This window comes from Rissa tridactyla, chromosome Z, assembly GCF_028500815.1.
Source record: "Rissa tridactyla isolate bRisTri1 chromosome Z, bRisTri1.patW.cur.20221130, whole genome shotgun sequence".
NCBI lineage: Eukaryota > Metazoa > Chordata > Aves > Charadriiformes > Laridae > Rissa > Rissa tridactyla.
Window position 1 is genome coordinate 72,446,124 of NC_071497.1, and position 20,790 is coordinate 72,466,913.

Here is a 20,790-nt window from a genome sequence, read left to right on the forward strand (position 1 = left end):
ATATAAGAAGTGTTATGTGAAATATCCTTGAGGTAGTCTTTGCATCTGCTCTGGAAACAAGATTTCCCAATTGAGATCAATGAGAAGATCTGCTTAAAAAGGAACAAATTCCCCATCTGCTCTGATCATGATTTTCATGACATATGAGAAACAATCAGCAAAGTAGTCTTAAAATGGATGGACACCTGTACTAGGTGTCCATTTTCCCTTTTTCCCTTCCTTCAAATTTCCCCTTTTTTTGGAGGTGATCTCCTTTGTACAAAGCTGAAAAAGCAGTTTTACCATCTAACTGGAGGTAGAATCCGGAGACATGAGGAGAATAAAAGAAAAGAAAATAAAGAAAAGAGTGTACTCAGGCATTTCTTAAAGTGCAGTCTGGACTTGGGGAGGGCAATAATCAAAAACTTTCTGTGGTATTTGTTTTCAAGGTGTGAGCAATGTCTCCAATAATCTTTGTGCCTCTGTTGTTACAGTATGTGTGACAACAGCATAATCAAAAGCACTGAGCTTCAGTAACATTCTAAGTTTACCTGCTTACTTTGAGCAGCTCCAAAGCAGCATAATTATGAAATCTGAAACTATGGCTTGTATCTAAATGAATATGCGGGTTAGGGAAGCGGAGCAGAGAACAGCTCTCTGCAAATTATCAATAAAGTAGGAAGTGGGTGATCAGCTGCTGCAGATGTTGTTGCAGGTTCTTAGCAAACCCTCTGTAAAACCCAAAAGCTTCCCAGGTCTTGCATGTAGAAATGGTGAAGTGTTTTGCAGTAAAACTGAAAACCGATGTTGCATTTGCAGAGTAGCTCAAAAGCATTTTGTTTTGTAACAGGATGTTTCTTTCAAAATGCAAAAATTTCGATCATGTAACTGCTTGAAAAATCCTGAAGTCCTTTTTTATAAAAACTAAAGAAATTCACTAAGAAATTTAAAATTCCAGGCATTTTTTCCTGCAGAATGTTTGGAGTCTCCTTGCAGTAGCTGATCATTATCAGGTTTTCTTCACATTAATAAAAGCAGAAGGGGTCGGCACCTCATCAGTAGCTGACTGCATCAGTGGTCAAAGGGAATAAGGTCTAGCCAAAGGCCAAAGAACGATGGTCTGCTTTTTAGGATATGAAATGAAAAAACAGGTTTTCCCCCTGTATGTGCAAGAAACTGCCTTGTTACGGAGGGATTTTCTTACATATGTATATTGCTATGTATATATGGTGAAGTAGGTGCAATCAGAGTGAGCTGGAAATGGAAGGCAGTATGATATGCATTGCTGTTCAGTTCCAGTTTTGTTTCATATGGAATCTTAGACTAGAAATTCCTGGGTCAAGGCAATGCATGACTTAGATGCTACAGCCTGACACTTTAAACATAATTCACAGTTGTCTTTGCAGTTGAGTCTGGACTGCGTAGAGGCTGGAGGCCAGTGTAACGCATTTGCAAGAGAGTGTGTTGCTGATAAGGTGCAATAGAGCTGTTCTGAGCTAATTGGAATTCTTAAGCACCATTGACTTTGAGAGCAGGCATACATTATTGCTGCAGCCCAGACAAGGTGTGAGAAAAATATGAATAGCTGAAGCCAGACCAGCCCCTGCTAGGATGGTATAATTTCCTACTTCAATGGAGATTATCAAAATTATTATTTGCCATTGTTGCCAGTTAAAAGCTTTGTACTAAGTAATCATATTATATTGCAGTACAGGTTGAATTAATCATCAAAGAGTGTATCTTCAGTCAATAGATGTTGAACTGCAGGTGTGAGTGCTAAAAATATGCTTTTTTTTTTTTATTTTGACTGCATCTGTTTTGCTCAGGTTGATAATTAGATACTGTTCTATGTGCCAATCTCTCCTCCAAAAAGCGAATACTGGTACTTAGGGAGGGGATAAAGAAAGACATGTTATTTCAGCTTTGTCAGTATTGGAGCCCTTGCACAAGTCAAACTTATTTTACGATTTTGAAAAGGACTGGGGAGAACTGGCTCTGACCAAAGTACTGTTTCCCATCAGATTCCTATCCCACTGAGTACTGCTTGTTGCATGTGCTCCTCCAATAAGGACTCCAGGCACTGCTGGGATTTCCCTTCAGTCTGCCACACATTTCTGGTATTAGCATCTCAGGACAGAGTAATACAGCATCTCAGGACAGCACTGAACATTTCAGCAAAGTGAGAATATGGATATCTTTGTCTCATCCTGCCCTGAAACTTGCTTTTTACTACATAAAGCACATGGATTCAAAATAGCTGGACTTATTTTGAGTTTTTCACTAGTTTCTCTTTGAGTTCACATTGGAGAGGAAATTATAGAGTACTGTTATAGACAGGTTGATTTCTCCTGAGGTTGTTGAACACAGAATATCTGGACATGAAGGGAAGATAGGTTCTTTCTAAATGTTATGTTAGCTACCAAAGAGCTCTTTCACAAGCCAGGAATGGCAAGGGTCAAAATTACAAGTTCTACATCAAGACAACTTCAGAGCCCTGAACTTCCTGATAAATAAACATTCTCCAAAAATGTTGCTGCGTGTATGCAAGTTGTTTGAGAAGGTTCAGCAAAAACACAGGAGAAGTGTTTGCAGTGTTCTGTGTGCAGTTCTGCTGTATGTGCTGAAGCTCTGGGCATGATTAAAGAACTTTAATAAAACAAGCAGCATAGCGGGATATTTTGTACTTTCTATGGACAGTTTCTATGGCAAGTTTCTCTCAGCTGCTATACAGCTGCACATGTTTTGAGGAACTCTTTCCTTTTCATTTGTTCTTTCATTTCTCTGTGAAGAGCTTCAGTTTCTGCATCTGTTTTTTCAGTGTGGCACAGCATGTGAAAAAGCTGAGAGTCCCAAGAAGAGCAAAGAGGCTATCTGGAAACTGAGGTGTTAGTGGTCAAAGCTACATTACACAAAGCATTACACAGTAATGGTCCTTAACACCGTTTCCTGTGATGAGATTGTGCTTTGGGTGCATATCAAGTCAGGATGTAGTTTCAATTTGATTTCTTGTTCTGAGTGTCTGGAGCTGGCTTCAGTTCCGCTACCAGCACAGAGCTCTTCCATGTTCTCAGAGAACCAGCTGTCTCAGAGTCACAAAAAGATGGAACTGGAGTCAAAATGAAATGCTCCATTAAAATAGGAAACAAAACACTGTTGAAACATTATGATATCTTTGGCTCTGTGGGCCTGATTATAACAGTTTTTTCATACCGAATGTCACCTTCCTACCTAACTCATCCCATTGTTTTCAGTGTTAGAATTAAAGCAGTTTACACCCACATCAGTTTCAGCCAGTGTAAGCGTTGGTAATTACAAGTCTAAAGGCAGGGAAGAGTCAGTTCTAATAGTTAGAATATAAAAAAGCAGTGTTTTCATTACTGTGATGATCATTTAATTATTGTTAGATTCCAACGTTGTACATAAATTAAAAGGGACAGGTTGTTCAGCCCTTATACTTAAAAATAAGGACTTAATCTAAAATGAATGTGGTGTTCTTTCCTGGCTAAGTTTCCTATTGCCTGGATTTGGCTCTCAAGAGACATCAGATGAAAGAAGTATTATGCACAGAGACTGGGCAGAATTTTTACCTTAAGTCCTATAAACTAATCACAATGAAGTAACAATGTATGATGACATAATGCATGTATGCGTGTTGTGTATATACACAATGCTGTATTAGGGCAACATAAATATAACCACGGAAAAAACTGATACAGGATTTCCTGTTAAAACACAAACATTTGAGTGTATAATTAATACCAATTAACATGCCTTTTATGAAAAAAAGCCTTTCTGGTTTCTTTATTTGATTAGAATCTGCTTAAAAGAATTCATTTGCAGGTACATGCTTAGATTGTCAGTATTATTCATCTTTATCAGGGATTTTAGAACAATAAAACACTATAGCTGGCAAAGTCTGTGGATGAATAAAGACTGTGAACAGTTAAATGTGAACACACAGTCCTCAGAAACTTGGATACAACAAAAGCACAACTATGTGTAATCTTGGCTCATTTTAAAAAAGTTTGTCTTTACTCAAATGCAAATATACACATAGAAGGAGGAAATGTAAACAATACCAGCTAAATGAGGTAATGTAATGCTTTGGGAAAAAAATTTAGACATCATAAATAACTCTACAGTTGAGTAAGGACAATGATGTGACAGAAAAGTCTAACGCATAATGGTTGTCAGCCTGTAACCCTAAATTCTTGAAGTTTTACCTTTAAGGAATCTTCATATAGTTACAAAGTTTTTGAATAAAAGCTTTTTGCTAATGGACCTTAGTTTGATATTCAGGCATCTGTACATCCAAAACAGGAGGAGGGATGGCAATCGGAGAAAATACTGAAACCCCCTGGATGCAATCAGTAGAGATACGGCCAGATGAAGAATGACTTGTAATTTTCATCACTGCATGTGGCAGACAAGTGCATCTGTGTAGAATTCCAGTGCCAGATTTTTACAATGCTGTAAAAGTTGCAGAGTTACAGAAATAGCTACAAATTAATTGCTAGATGGAAAAAGCAAATGCCTTGAGATGAGATTTAAAAGGTTCTTTCTTTAAAGTTATCAAAAAGAAACCTGAGATATTACTTAATTTCAGTGGTATCGATACTTTATGGGTAGAAAACACTGGTTATAAAAAGGCATTTAATCTATTAAGCAGAGGTAGAAATAAAAGTAATGGAACCTGAAGCCAGATGAACTTAGAAAATAATAAGATGCAGATTTCAACAGTGAGTGAACTTAACCAAACGAACTTTGTAGTGGTACATTCTTTCTCTTATCCTCAAACAAGTGGGACATCTTTCTGGAAGAGAAGTTTTAGCCAAAAGGATATTTTAGTAGATCTCGCTGTTGTGCTCAACATAGGGGCAAGTATTTTAAATGTGATGTATTGTAAAATGTAGGACAACAGAGGATGTCGTCATTGAATTGGAAGGGATGTAAAGAAGTTTTTTTGTCCATCCCTCTGTGTAGGGTACAAACAACTGTACTAGAAATTAATTGTGCTGTAAGTTTATCCTACTTCTTCAACATCGATCTCAAGCCATGGAAATTCCACCTTCACTATTAGAAAGCACCTCCTAACAAATTTTGCTGGCCTTTAGACGCATTACTTCTTGCATTCTCCACCATGGAAATGAAGGGGAAAAAAACTACTCCTTTCTTCTTTGCCAGAGACTTAGTTGCTAATTTTGTTCTCCCTCAGTCTTGTAATATTTCCCTAAACAACGACCATTTGTTCAATATCTCCAGGAATTCATGTTTTCTAGATGTCTAATCATTCCCACTCTTCTCGTTTGGGCTCTCTCCATCTGGCACACGTTAACCCTGCTCTAGCCTCCTCAGTGCTAAGCGAAAGGATTATTTCACTTGCCTTTTGCCTATACTTTTGAATAAAATGCTAAAAGATGTGTGAATAAAAAGATACATCATACTGTACAACATTAATGTTGGCATATCTTAAATTGTAAGGGTCTGCTTTTGCAAGATTAGTGTTCCTTAACAAAAGCACCAAAGAATTCACCTGTCTAATTAGCAGTGTTGGAACTTGTAGTACTTTGTTTAAGTAATGGAGGAACTTAACAGGTTTCAAATGCACTGCTACTGACATGTGTGTTGACAAGTTGCTCCAAGCAGCCATGAAGCCCAATTAATCCAGAAATGTTTGAGTTCTTTGTTAGTAAGCGGGAAAACTGCCAAGGCTTGATAATTCCACTTTGATTTCTGTGAGACACATGAGTGGTCCTTCTAATAGTTACCAATTCCTCTTCTCCTGTCTATTCCAAGGATAGAATTTCAGACTCCCAAGCAGCTAAAAAAAGCTCTTTCAGTATTTTTTGTAATTTTCAGTCTGGATATTAAGCATTACTAAATATTTGTCATTGTTCTATGTTTCCAATGTGGTGAAAGTTTTTTTTCTTGACAACATTTTAATCTCAGTAATTCAGGTGGGAACTTGAAGAAAATCTCCAGAAGACAAGGGGGTTCTTTTCGATTGTAATTGTTTTTAACTGAACTGTGAATTTGCTTTTTTCCTTCTGCTCTCCTCTTCCTTAGATTTTGTTGGATTTCCCTGTATATATCTGGCGACAATTCTTCCTGGGTAGCTTTTAATCCACTCATGTTATTTGAAACAAAATTCTAGGTTTAACATCATGGCATTCAAATAGTTACTATAACTTGGTTGTGGCTTGTACACGGAGCATGAATTCATTGCCGCACACATGTACACCAGCCCACTCCTGTAATTATGGCTTCTGTGCATGATGCACTGCATCATCTTGTTTTTAAGGCTGCACCTGTTTGTTGAGGGTGTAGCTTCCGTGCAGCTTCTCAAACTGCCACTTCTAGTATGGGCTTGTTAGAAAATTAAGTCCAGCCTTTTACAACTTACATTACAAATGTATTTGAAGTTGTATAAAGACCTGCACACCTCTTAATCAATGCCAATCATCCCTTCCCTTGAAATTCAGTCTGCAAGCAAGAAAAACTCCAGCAAGTGCTCATGTGAAACTCTGCAGCTGGTCTTTTCAAGCAAACTGTAGAATTAAATGATAATTTAAAGCACAAGAGCTTATATACTAGATGAACTGATGGTTTTGTGTCTTATTCATGTCTTGGCAAAGGCATTTTCAAGGCCTTCTGTAGGCAGTACGTTATTCTAGGCAGAGCCTCTCTACTCTGGTATGGGAAGGCACCAAATATATCCAAGGAGCAGGTTCAATAAAATGTATTTGCTCTGGGGTATGTGCAGTACTGATATTTTATCCTAATACTTCATGTGAGCAGCGAGGTTCCTTCTTCAGCTGCCTGCTTGATAAATTCTCTCTGTTCTGCTTTTTTTCAGGCCCTAAAAATGAAGGTTTGAAACAGATAGCACCTTCCTCAGCAGCACTCCCCCCACCTGTACCTCCACCACACTCTGCTACGCAGTTGCCACCTCCTCCACCAGCCTCTCACCCATCCCTGCAGTCCCTAGCAGCTCCAAGCCTGCCTCCCAGAAACATCAAGCCCAGCTCTGAAACAATGTAAGTGAACATAAACCCCAAGATCTTTATTTTGTCAGCTTTTTCTGCCTGTTACTTTGCTCATGCAGCAGCAGATTAAGGCTGGAAGTGTCCAAGGTTTCTGGGGGAATGAGGTCCCACACCACTTTCCTTATCCTACCCTGTTCCTGCCTATTTGGAATTAGTTTTTATTAGCTTGAACGCTCCAGCTATGCAGTTGTTTCCCTAAATTTTCTTATCTATAACAACACTTCTTTCTGCCCTGTTGGCAAGGGGAGGGGGAAGGCAACAGACATCCTGCTGGTTTTATTTAATCCAGAAGGGTTCAAAGACCTCATAGACTGATAGAAAATCAGCTGTATCAATAACTGAAGCTCTCCCCTGCATTTATCTTGGGGAAGAGGGCCAGAAGGATCAGGTCTTTCAGTCGATATCCCAGGAAGCAGCTTTGCAAGCCAGGGGTACTGAGCTCAGTGCTGGTTGTGAAATTGTACCAGGAGCCACGTTGTGGCCTGTTGTGATAACACTGAGACGCCTCTGTAGCATATGGGGCTCCTTTCTTTATCGTTCTTTGAAGAGCTGAGTGCAAAAGGGGAACCTCCCAGCAACAGTGTTAAAGGCACTTCAGTCTAGCGTCAAAACTGATTGGAAAAAAGCTGAGCCTGAATAAAGAGCTACTCCCTGGCCAGCGGTTACTGCGAATAGCAGCAAACGGCACACAGGGAGAATATATTCGGCATTAGAGAGGTGTATGTCAGCTCACACACCGTATTTTCGTGCGGATGGTGTGACAACACCAGTCCAGCGCCGCTGCTGCTGCTGCGCTGGGGGCGGTGGGGGCGGCCCTGGGCGCTGCCATCACTGCCCCATCTAGTGGCCGCCGCGACGGGTGGCCCCGCGGCCTCTGCAGAATCCCCCCTGGATAACCTCCTTGCCAAATGCTTGGGAGCCAAGCGTGTCCTCTTCCCCTTCAGGGACACGTGAAATTTACCTCCAGATTGTCCGTCTGCTCTCCTGTTCCTGCGCAGCCCTCTGCTGAAAATGTGTGCCTGGGTGCTGACACGTTTTCTTTCACCCTGTCTCGGTGCTTTCTCCATCAAGCCAATTTTAAAAGATCGCTTTCTGCTTTCAAGTCCTTTCTTTGATTGCACCTCTTTGGTGATGACTGTCAGCCCTGGTTTTCTTTCAGCTATTATAAGTTATTATAAAATTAAAGGTCCCTGATGTTATTATTAGTTACATTCTCGATTTCCTGCTTCTCTGTTCGACAGCACTTTTAAATCTGACATCAGAGACCTTTGACCTGGCCTAACCTTATACCACTGCTTCTCTTGTCCCTTGTTTAGACTTTAAGCTCTACAAGTCAAAGAGCAACTCTTAGAGTGATCTTTAACATTGTGCAAAAGTCTGGTGTTCTGCTTGTGCATTGTGTAAGAAGCCTGCACCTGTGAACACGGTTAAAAAGCCCAACAGATCCTTTCCATTCAGTCAGCCCATCTGCCTATTATATTTTTCATACCACGCTCATCTCCATGGCATCTGAGTGCCTTTGGCTCATTTTCTCCTTTTATACTCAGGATCAAGGTGTCCCCATGTGAAAAATCAAGTCACAGTCAGGAAGAACAATTTAGGGAATCCCGTGGGTACTTAAGTAACATATAGCGCTCAACAGACTGTCTAGCCATTGTATAAAACAGCTGGAAAAAGTACCAGAACAACAGTGAATGAAAATGCAGTCATAAAACCATCTTCATAGGTTTCACATGTCCACTTTTTCATATTTACAGAAGTCCAGACAATGAAGAAAATTACGATGACGTTGAATTTGTTTCACAGGGTAAGATGCATACTTTTTAATTAATAGAAGCTATATGAGGCTGTAAGCATATTGTATTTATTATTATCATTATTATTATTATTATTGTATTAATGAGTGACTTGTATAGCTAAATATGCTGGTTCTACAGTTTTATGGGTAAAGATAATTGTCTCGTAACACTAACTGTTCTATAATTAATATGACAGACTCTCAGGAACTGCTTTAAATATCTCTCCTCTCCCTCACTTTTTTTGTTAGAAAAATGCTGGGACTGTAAATTACCAGATTTTCAAATCTGAACCAAAATGAATGCTGCTCTGAGCATTGAAGAGAGTTGAAGCTGTGTGCTCTGGTGAAGCGGGCATTGTTTTATACTTGATTAAAAAAAATTTGTTGACTGTGCTTTTAATGCCGTTTTGTGGTCTGCCTTCAATAAGAGGCAGTGAGTCGCTGTATTGTACCAGGGCAGCCAGAGAAGCAGATTGTGACGCAAAGAATTTCAATCTGCCTTCTGATCTCTCCTCGAGAGGAACTTGGTCTGTGCCAGGCACAGTATGCATCGTTTAGTGTGCTAGCCATCCCTCCATCCCTGCCATACAGCAATGTGGGCTGTGGAGCTGAAACTGAACCCATGCTCTTTCTTACCTAACTACCTGCAGAGTAAGGAGGAAGCAGGAGGTTCACAGAGATTCGTCTCTTGCAGCCCAGGGTAGAGGCTGGCTTAGCAAAAGAGCCTTTGGCCTCCTTATTCAGCTGTTGGGCTGGTGCAGGTAAGTTCATTGAGGTCTGTTTAATTAGGTTTTCAAGAATTACTTTATTTTACAAATAGGCAGTTTGCAAACAAATAGCATAGGTAAGTTCATCAATGTCACAAAAGAATCTTTAAAACAAATTTTCCACTTCTAAAAATACATGGTGAAATAAGCTATTTTGTAGGTATTTTTCACAGCATACAGTATACTACAAAAGCAACCTGGAAAAACTCTGATTTTTGCATTCATACCCTCATTAAAGGCCAGAAGCCTGCACATATTTCTAGTTAATATCACTGGTATTACTAGCAGTTTGTAAATAGTTAATACTAGAATTTATTGTTTTCTGTACAGCAAAAAATAAATACCCTGTTTTTATTTTTTGTCATATAGGTCGTGGAAATACAGAGGGGGTAAGTATTATCCCCCATGATAAACCTATCCTTTTTAGCACAAATGTACAAATTTAGTAAAATCCCTTCAACACATTAGAAGATTAATTGCAGAATGAATCCAGTATATATTGACAGTAAATTGTAGAAGCACTTACTTATTGTGAAGGACAGAAATAAAACTGGGTAAGCGGAACAAACTGGAACTAGTCATCAAAGCTGGCTAGACACCAGAAATGGTTTTTTTTAAAAAAAAAAAAAAAGAAAAACCACCCCTTCTATGTCCACTGACATTTCATTTTACTGAAATTTTCCAGAAAAAAGGGCTTTGTTCTATTATAGTAATAAACCACTTGTTTCAGTTAAGCACAGGTTTGTATCATGTCTTTAAGTACCTGTCTACATTAGGACTAAAACAGTCTCTGAAACCCTACTCTGAGTCCCATTTAGATCCCTAACATTCCAGTTTAACTATCGTTAACCCTGGCACCTTCATCATGGCACTGCAATCATCAACACAGTTAAAAGCTTCCCAGGACTAACATTGCAACTAAAACATCCACTTTGGATTAAGTGATGTGCTAGTGTGATTGTAGCAATCCAGGACTTTAGAGTTGTGGTATCAGAAAAACAAAGTCAGAAAAAAAGAATAGTGAGTTTGAATAATGTAGTAACTTGGTTTGGGAAGATTAAATTGATTTGTATTTACACTATGCTGTAAATGTTTTTATATAGTTTGTATGAAGCTTACATAGCAGGTTTGTTTTTTTCATATCTTTCCAAATGCATGTAGGCCATTGAAAACTGATTTTTTCTTATAGGGCCAAGAAAGTGATGGAGAGATGTATGAAGACATAAACGACATCAGGTAGTAATTTTAAACTCTATAATCTATTGTATCTTTATTACCAGAAGCTTGCTAGCAAAGTTACTTCATCTGGCACAAAAGTGTGATACCACTGCAGTCCCTGACAGGTATTCTTGTGTTCATTCATTTCACCTAGAGAAAGTCAGGTTGTTCACAGGTTCTGTCCAACTTAGATCTGCTACACCCTGGGCTGGAAAAACTCCTGCAATAAAACCATGTGGTTACTGTGATGTAGATAACAGAAGTCTGATTTCTGATATAAGGAACATGTCTGAATCACTATTTAGAATTACCCTAGGAGGAAAAATAAGCTCAGCCCCTTGGTACTATGGTTCCAGATAGATCTTTTGTTGTGGTTGTTTTTCTTGCTCTCTAGATAAATGTACTTAGAACTCCTATGAGAGGAGGGATTTACTTTTCTCATGGCCTGAGTCCCCTAGCAGAGCTACAGAGATAGAATATGAGCACTGGTCATTCTTCTGCCATTTAGCCCTTTACTTTGAGGACCCTCTTCCTCTGCTAATGTCTAAATGTATGGTATTCACTGTATGACAATAGCCAAAGAAAAGCTCTAAATCCCTTGCAATAAGTAACAGTCTAATATTCCTACTCCAAAATACCTTGTTTCAGATGCAGAATGACTTTCAGCAAAAAATCATTGTTGAATTCCCTTTGAAAATAGATAATTTTAAAACTATATAACCAAAACAAGTGATACTCATTCAGTCTTCTTTTAATATAATTTGAGCATATCGGTTCAGCAACAGTACCAAAAAAGGAAGAGGAGGGAGCCCACTCAATCAGTTCCATAGGGTTTGTAAAGCATAGCTTTTCCAGCCAAGCCCTTGTCAGCAAATGGCACAGCTGTAGCTGTAGTCCTAATTACATCCCAGGGCCCAGATCTCAGTATTATCCAGTACATGAGGCACAGCAGGCAATGTACCCTGGCTTGATAGACACATTTATGATGCAGTGCAGAAGACTGTTATTTGTGTAGACTGCTGGAACAGGTTGCAGTTAGTTTTAAAACTGCAGTCCAGTGGTAGCTCAGGCTTCAGTTCAGGCTACATCAACCACTGATGGCCTGGGTGAACATTTAACCACTGCAGCCAGTGCCGCAACATCTAGACTGCTACCAGTTTCCAAGGTTGCTTGCCAAAATTAGCTCAGAGATGTTTGGACATGCACATGTAGAGCCAGTCTCTTACCTCCAAATAACCTTTTCTGGTGTACTGTCCCCTTGAGGACAGCCACTTTAAATTATATGTGTAATATAAGAGAAAGGGCTGCTTACTCTATTTGTTGCTGCCACACTAGGGTTTAGACTCTGTAGCTTTCATTTCACTGGGAGAAGTCTTTTTCCATCACATGTAGTTCTTTGTTAACCTTGAGTAAGAATGCTCTAGTAAGATTTGCTTCCCCGCTACATTCAATCCTGGCAATGCACTTTCAGGTCATCAAGGGAAAAAGAGAAGAAGCGGGACAAGGAAGAAAAGAGAAGAATGGACCAAGAGAAGAAAGAACAAAAGGAAAAAGAAAAGAAAGAGCAGGAAATAAGGAAGAAGTTCAAAGTAAGCTTTTGGTTTTGTAATCTGGCCAAAGACATGTGAGAAGCATTATTTAGCATTGTCAAGTTCAAAATACACTTTTCAGCTGGCTACAAAACTATTTGTTATGTTTGGTAGTTCAAGCACCTGGATGAATTCTGAATAAAGGTTTAAGCTACCCTCTTGTGTTTGGCATGTGCTTGACTTCAGGTTCTGTACTGAGGGCAAAGCCACTTTTTCAGTGCTTATATAGTTTTCGTTAAATTCCCTTCTCACATTCTTTCTATGTAAAAAAGCCTTAAAAACATTTCCTTTCACGTTTCTGTTTAAAAAGCATTTACGTCACTAGAATAGCATCAAAAGTCCTTAATAAAAGTGGGAATTGTATCCCATTTACTTAGTGTTTTTTCTTTCACTGGAGTCAGATACAATAGTATCCAGCCCTTAAGAGATTTCAACATTATATTACAACACATTTCACTTGCCATGGTCTGAAGGGACCTAAAGGGACTTCCAGCCTAAATGGGAAGGAAGGGAATTTTGCACATGTAGGGGAGCTACAGTCACTGTCAAAGCCTACGGGCTAAATGATGAGGGAGTTCTTTCTGGTTTAGATCATTTTTATACAGCTGGTGGTCAGCATGCTACCACAGTTTACAAATCTGCCAGCCATTTTCTGTTGACTAATGCCTGTTCACAATGCTCCACTGTGCTTCTTTCAGTGTCATTGTACATAGTGGGCAGTTTTGTTTTTCTTCCTATTGTGCTCTGTACACAGTAGGTCTGCTTTGGAGAGACTGACATGAGTTAACGAGTAAATATTAAAGGAAAATACTAATAGTTAATAATAGTGGGTTAGCTGGCATTTGTCAGCCCCCAGTCTATTTTTCAGACCACTCCTGTGAAGTATAGTCATTAGTGCGCTGGATGCTTTCAGGCTGCAGACTGCTCTCTTGCAGCCATTGAAGTATGCTATTATGCTTCAATGCAAACAAATATATTTTAGCGCACATTTTCCTTCCCATTTCTTCAACATCTATATAGATTAGATATTCCTGAACTAGTCTATAATTGTCAACAGTCACATGACTCTGAAAGATCATATATATATCTTAAAGCCAAAGATACTAAAATCCAAAGTGGTTTCTCCAACATATATTAAAGATCGCACAAAGAGAATCCCGAATTCCAGTAAACACTGTGATCATCTCCTCTGTGTACTTGTGGGATCGTTTATAGAGTAGAATTGTAAACACAGACCATTATGTGGTAGACTTATTTATGTTAATGAACATTTACCCATATGGGCAGTTCTGCTGGAACTACATGGAGCTGCCTACTGCAATTAAACGTGTACATTTTCTGTGAAAGGCTCCATAGGTTAGCCTGTTTGTATTTCTGTGATTTTGCCGGTCACTTCTTCAGCTGTCTTATTGCTATGCTGTTGCTCTTTCTTTTCATTCCTGATTATTAATTTAAACCGTGTAGCTGGGGACAGGATTGATGCCTGTTTATTTGCCTAGACTATTTTGAATGTCAGTGAAACAAGTAATCGTCATTACAGTTATTTTCTCTTTTTTCTGAATGTTTGGGAAATAACTTCATTTTTCCACATCTGTGATTTCTTTTGTTGCTTCCTCTCTGCAGTTAACAGGACCCATCCAAGTCCTTCATCAGGCAAGAGCTTGCGTTGACCACAAGGGAGGGAAGAATGAGCTGACTGTCAAACAGGGGGATGAGATTGAAATCATTCGCCTCACAGACAATCCAGAAGGAAAGTGGCTGGGCAGGATAAAAGGATGTTGTGAGTTCTGTTTCTTCACTGTGCTCCTAAATGTTTTCATTGGATGACAGCAAACACGTGAGCATTACACCAAGGAGTAGCCTTACCAAGGCTGAGTCACTGGCCACCAAAGTAAATAATTACCACAACTCACCCTCCTGTGCTTAGCTGGCATGCAAGGCTTAGTTCATAGTAGGAAGTTGTATAACATGTAACATCTGCAGGCACCAGAATAAGTTAGGAACAATATGTTGGGATCTTCATAGACCTGTTGAGAGGTAATTCCATGTCAGCCTTCAAACAGCGTCACAATTTGGCTCTGTGCAAGTAACAAAGACCACATTTTTTGATGTCTTTGTATTAAAAGGAAATGGGTGTTCCTAAAATAGAAGCAGAGAATATAAGGTCCTGTTATAAGTGTTTGTCTTGTTTCTATCCCTATGGAAAGTTTCTAACTGATTTCTAGATTTTGTTTTGTCTGTAATCGAAGATGTTCCTCTAATTGTATAAATATCATCAGTGGATCTATAAGTATGTTAAGGGGTTGATAATCTGGGTTACAGCAAAGACATTAAAAGACTCATCCATAAAATGAATGAAAACTATTAAAAGCACTTTCTTGATTTTTAAGGAGACTTAAATTACAGTAAGTTCAGTAAGACAGTTCACGCATGTAGAATTGGTCAATAGCAGCTGAGCACTTTGTAGTACTGGATGTAAAAAGACATTAAGGAACCGGACTGTGTCTCATACAAAGAGAGGCTGAGAGAGCTGAGAGTGTTCAGCCTGGGGAAGGGAGGTTCAGATGGGAGGGTGTAAAGTAGATGAATCCAGGCTCTTTCCAGTGGTGCCAGAGGCAATGAGCACAGACTGAAACACATGAAATTCTGTCTGAACATTAGGAAACACTTTTTTTACTGTGAGGGTGATCAAGCAAGGGAACAGGTTACTCAAAGAAGTGATGAAGTCTCCATCCATGGACACTTGGGCTGCCCAGGGAAGTGGCTGAATCACCATCCCCGGAGGTATTTAAAAGACAGGCAGACGTGGTGCTTAGGATCATGGTTTAGAAATGGTTTTAGCAGTGTTAGGTTAATGGTTGTACTCGATGATCTAAAAGGTCCCTTTCAACCTAGACAATTCTGTGATTCTATGACTGCCCTAAAATACACCACGAGGCTGCAGTGGTCCCAAGGTTAGCTAAGAAAGGGAGCTTGCCCCATGATTCCTGGAGTCTACACAGAAAGTTCTGCTGTAGTTGAGAAGCAAAAAACGAAGTTAACTTGACACCAGCCGAGGAGGGTTTGGGTCGAGATCTGAGACAAATCTGAGATTTGTATTGGTATAGACAGATGGAGACTCAAGCTGAGGCTGCTTGTAATGAGACATTTCTTTGAAAGTTTTCAAAGATCATACACAACAATTCAGTCGCTGATTCTGAACCTTCTGTTAAACTCATCCCTTTATTTAAAACTATCTCTGCCTAATTATATGGTTTCATTCATTTAGATGGATACATTAAAACAACAATGGTGGAGATTGATTATGATTCTTTAAGAAGAAAGCAACAACCATCTACCAGAGCTGCTGTGAAACATTCAGAGAGTGACCAAGAAGTGTATGATGATGTTGGAGAGCAAGACAGTATTAGCAGGTCTGTATGAGGAATGCGTGAAAAGGAACAAATGATTCACCCAGTCAGCCTAGACAGGGGAAGTTTTACAACAATGAGGCAGACTCTTGTCACAAAAGAACAGCCATTTATATCAGAAACATTTAACTGAGCTATTCAAACTGAAATAGTCAGAGGAACAAGAATGTATTCTGGAATCCAACATCTATAAGCACTCATACTCAGGAGGAATCCATACTATTGGAAAAGGACAGCATTGCAGTCCAAAAGACAACAAAAGGCAGAACAGGGAGGATTACAAATCACGTGCAGGAAGTGCAGTTCTCTTCCATCCACCTCTTTTTGTGTTCTGTCTTTTGAAGTCACATACTGCCTTTTCTAACATGCAAGAATAAAATGCTCTAAAAGCAATGGAAACACTCACTGCTCTGGAGAACTCCTGACCACACTCATTGCTCTCAAACTATGAATCTTAATACCTCTTTCCATTTGAAGAGAAGGGACTTCTGGAAGCATGACTAGGATAGCCCTTCAGAAGAGAGTGTGGCTAATGTGTTTAGTCCTGAAAATAAGGCTTATAACATCCCATGAGCTGGGTATGAGATATATTTTTTTGACTTTTCAGAAGCTTCTCCTCTATGGCACAGTCTCACATGTATTTGCAATGCGGTGCTGCATTGCAGCCTCTCTACTTCCACGTGACATATTTTTCACATTGAATGGACCCGCAGCTAGAGAAGTGCCATCTCCAGCAGCGTATCAAACTTGCTGGCAGGGAAGTATCCTAGTGATCTTGTGACAAGAGTCAAGGCTACCACATGACCCAACACGACAGCGGCACCTCGGTTGCCCCACCTCACATAAAAGTCTGCTTCTGTCATGTGATGCAACAAACCAGTGATCATTCTCCATTACATGTCCTGATGAGGAGAAATACATACCCCAGGATTCAGATAAGAGATCTGCATATGGGTGTAGAGGATTTCAATGTGTAGGACAACCATTTTGAAACACTCAGCCATGACACCTGCTTTTACTGCTTCCCAGCACCTTAACTTCAAGGCCTGGCTGGAATAAAGGGACCGCAGCTGGCTGGCTGCTGGCTGCAGCTGATCCTCAGCTGCTAGAACATCTCCATGAGCTCCAGAAACAGCACTTGGAAAGAATTCTTTATGCAACCAATATAGTTTTGCCCCTGATATTTTTCCAAGTTGCTCAGTGTCAGTTTTCCTCCCTACACATTTGTCTCATAGCATCATAACTTAGCCAGAAGAGTTGCTTTAGTTTTTCTAGGTTTTAGGTAATATGAACATTAGGTACTTCATTGCAGAAGAATCTTTGGCCAATCATTTTCACTATGGCAAGCATTACAATTAACCACCTCTATGCAAGGAATTCAGAAAATGTATTGAATTCAAAAGCAAACAAGAATACTTACACTGTTGCATATTAAAATAACAGCGTAAGGAACTTGGAACGATGAATGAATGGTTCAGATTCATTAAATCCTTTAAGCTGTATTTTGACATTTTTATCTTCTCTAGTGATTAATAGCATTCTGCTCAGTTCATGAGCATGAATTGTTGGAAGGTCTGACATACATCAACATGTTTTGAAACAACTGTAAGAATGCCACACTAAAAAAAAAGCCTCTTGATCAAATAGTATTATCTCATTATCAGCAGCATTGTTAATATTTCAGAATTAATAAGTGATTAGGGCTGTTGTATTTCGGGATTTCTTGGCACAAGAGTTCAACAAACACCTTGTTCTGATGTATAAATTTAAGTAAGGCTCTGACCTGGAAATAATCTCTGTTACTGTGATCCTGTCAGGTTTTTTTCAATCACTGTTAGTACACTAGGCTAATATGGAATCCTTGAAATGCTAGAAACATGCAGTTAGAGGTTTACAGCATCACCCAATGAAAGCTAGTTGAGCAATAAATTCATTTGTTTACCTTTTCATCTCAAGAAAATACCCTCATAAGGGATGAATCTAAATGGTATGGATGCACTCTCTAGTGTTCAGTCAGATTATATTTTTATTGGCATCAAGTTTGACTACATGACCTCCTCAGATCACTTCCAGCATGAATTATCCTATGATCCTAAGTCATATTTTGAGTTTAAAGATGTCAACAGGAATATAAAATATATTCTAAATCTAGTAAATCATGGTAGCTGTAGACATCAGTTTGCATTTCCTTGAAAATTACAATTTATTGGAAATTGCTAACAGTTGCTAACAATTCCTAACAATTAGGATTGAATGTTCTGCTTGTATCAAAATGTGCATCTTCATCGTCTTGAAATACGTGCATTCATTTTTGCAAATAGAGAATTTCCTTCACAGCTTTACTTACAAAATACTGTCCTTTTCTTTTACATTAACTAAAGATGGTATTGATAACTCTCTCTCTTATAACCCTTTGAATGACTGTAAATGATATTTTAAAATACTCTTTTCTGATTTGTAATGAATTATTTCCAAGGAAAAAAAAATATGGAAGTATCTGTTCCTGCTTCACCCGAATCTACTAAAAGTTAATCTCTCCTCATTTAAGTGCAAGTTCACTTATGAATTACATGACACGTTTTCTTTAGCATTAGTGAGAATGCAACTGCTATTTGACTGTAAGAAATCAATGTGAGTGTGGTGAAAACAGACAAAAAGAAAGAACTGGCACATTTAGTGCTTCTCCATATAGAACACACAAGCGTGTGCCTGAGATTCCAGTGCAGAATTTGTAGTGGTCAGTTGGAAAAGTAGATGAGTGCCAAAGACAAAAGGTTTAGAACTAATAACTACAAATGTGATGGGTGATCATGGTGTTTTCTTTTTCTAAAGGATGACTGTTTTTGTCTAAAATGTCTCTCATTTGCTTTTCCAGTCAGAGTGGTGGTCAAAGTGGAGCTGGAAGTAAGTTCTACATGCACTTTTTGGGGACAATTGTTTCTGTGTACTGCTTACCCTTAAATCCAGACCGCTGGAGCTTCCAAATAATGCAGTAATTATCCATAAGCATGCTAAATGTTTAGCTAACAGGCAACAAACACGGAGGTATAGTGGCCAAATTAACTTTCCTTCCACCTATGGAAAGGGCAAGAAAGAAGTTTTGTCTTCAGATACTGTGAATCACAAGCATGCCAGAAGATGACTAAAATTTAATTTTGTGTGTGTTGTGTAAAGGTAGATCATCCCACAAAACAGCACAGATATAACTGGCAAAATGACCGAGAGGTTTTGTACTGGAGATACCCAGTTCTGAAACAGCCAGTAATACTACCTATTAAAGCTGCATTTTGCTGACCGAGTTAAGGGGATCTTCAGTTTAAGCAATACTCTGGAGTCCCAGCCAGTATGACTGCATCAGTTTCACATGGTCAAGAACACACATTCAAACCCAGTTTCCTCTTTGGTAGCACATATATTTATGTAGCATTCTCTGTTGATCACAAGAGCACAGCTCATCTTCTCAGCTTAGAGTTTAGATACTAGTCATGGCAGAAGCATCCCCTGGCACTGCTGAATGAAACTGCTGCCAGCTAAGTACAGATTTCAGCGATTAGTCTGACCTGCGGCTAGAATTGGACACGGAAACTGAGCTAACCCTGCACTGAAGGAGGTAGGGCTTAAAGGTCAGAACTGAGACCAAAATGGGAAGCTCACGTTGCATTGCCTCTGACTTCTGTGGATGAACACAACATGTCACTTGCTGAGAGTGTTTCTGACACCTTCAATTACCACTTGAGTCACACACAAAAATCTAAAAGTCATCAGCCTTCATAACGACTGGGCCAAAATCAGTCATTTAGAATTTCATTGAATACAGAGTAAATGCATTTGTTTACAGTATTCATGCTCTTGAGATTGGCAGTGCCATGTTTAAATGCTGTGGATAGTATTCCAAACTGGGATAAACCTAAATCACTGTTTTTATAAATAAGCTGCGCTGGTTTACAGAAAGATTCCATTGCAAGGATATTGCACAACCTGCACACACATCTGACATACTTAAGAGGCCAGTAATGAATATCCTATGCAGCAGCATTAAATATAAATGCATTAATTCACTGATCTGTTAAAGAGATGTTCCCACCTCCTCCTTCTGATCAAGAAATTTATGATGGGATTGATGATGAAGATGATGCAACTAGGTAAGTTTTTTATACCATTTAATATTTCTTTCTTTAACAAAGTATTTTCATTTCACTTTTTAGTATTTTTGAATTAGGCATAATAATTAGCAAGTACTAGGTTGATCATTGAGTGGGTATACATTGGGATGGATTAATGAATCTAAAAAAAGGGTTCTTTGGCTTTTTGGAGAAGTTTTGTTCTGTAATTAATTTTGGTATGTCAGCAAAAGCAGCTGCAATCATGAAAATCCCCAAATCCCCAATTAGACAAACTAGCTCTGAAATGAAAATAACAAATTAAAATGTTAGCTGGCGGAGTAACAACATGAAAACAGTAAGCCACTAGATTAATAGCTATACCTACAAATTTGTCTCACTATCTACAAATGAGCTAACATATATATTTCTAGTTTAGCATTTTAGTGTTTAGCTTCCAGGTAAGTGTCCTCACTTTGTGGCATATACATTGTTGGCATTAATGAGAATTATGTGCATCAATGGAGAATTTAAACTGGACCTTTTAAAAAGAATGTTACATTTTACATTGTGATAATTGCATGCATACTCCAAAGGTCTGTATCACAGGATGAAGATAAGAATGGTATCTGGTCCTGGGGAATCTTGAAGAGGTTAAAGGTCAAAGATGGCAAAAAGAAAAGTGTACGAGAAAAAACAACCGAAGTCATTGAGGCAGAAGATAATGGAGATTTGTTGTAAGATTCTGCCAGGAAATCAACAGTGCACATTAACTAATTCTAACACATCATTGATCACATGCTACTAACATGTTCTCATAACAGTCTAATGAATCGTGCATCACATTGCAGCTCAGAATGATAATTTTGTGCAAAAACACTGA

The 20,790-nt window shown here is 38.9% G+C and overlaps 1 protein-coding gene across 5 annotated transcripts in view; it reads left to right on the top strand.

Annotated features, from left to right (window-relative positions):
- The window catches only part of FYB1 (FYN binding protein 1), a 67,649-nt gene that overhangs the window by 34,668 nt on the left and 12,191 nt on the right, over positions 1–20,790 (top strand). For 3 of the 5 annotated variants that reach the window (XM_054185698.1, XM_054185701.1, XM_054185700.1), the window contains exons 3-12: positions 6,836–7,016; positions 8,783–8,832; positions 9,960–9,979; positions 10,780–10,826; positions 12,280–12,397; positions 14,021–14,177; positions 15,666–15,810; positions 18,683–18,711; positions 19,880–19,949; positions 20,504–20,644. In XM_054185698.1, coding sequence (XP_054041673.1) covers positions 6,836–7,016; positions 8,783–8,832; positions 9,960–9,979; positions 10,780–10,826; positions 12,280–12,397; positions 14,021–14,177; positions 15,666–15,810; positions 18,683–18,711; positions 19,880–19,949; positions 20,504–20,644 — 958 coding nt within the window. The remainder of the gene's footprint in view (positions 1–6,835; positions 7,017–8,782; positions 8,833–9,959; positions 9,980–10,779; positions 10,827–12,279; positions 12,398–14,020; positions 14,178–15,665; positions 15,811–18,682; positions 18,712–19,879; positions 19,950–20,503; positions 20,645–20,790) is intronic. The other 2 variants (XM_054185702.1, XM_054185703.1) reach the window with 1 other exon arrangement.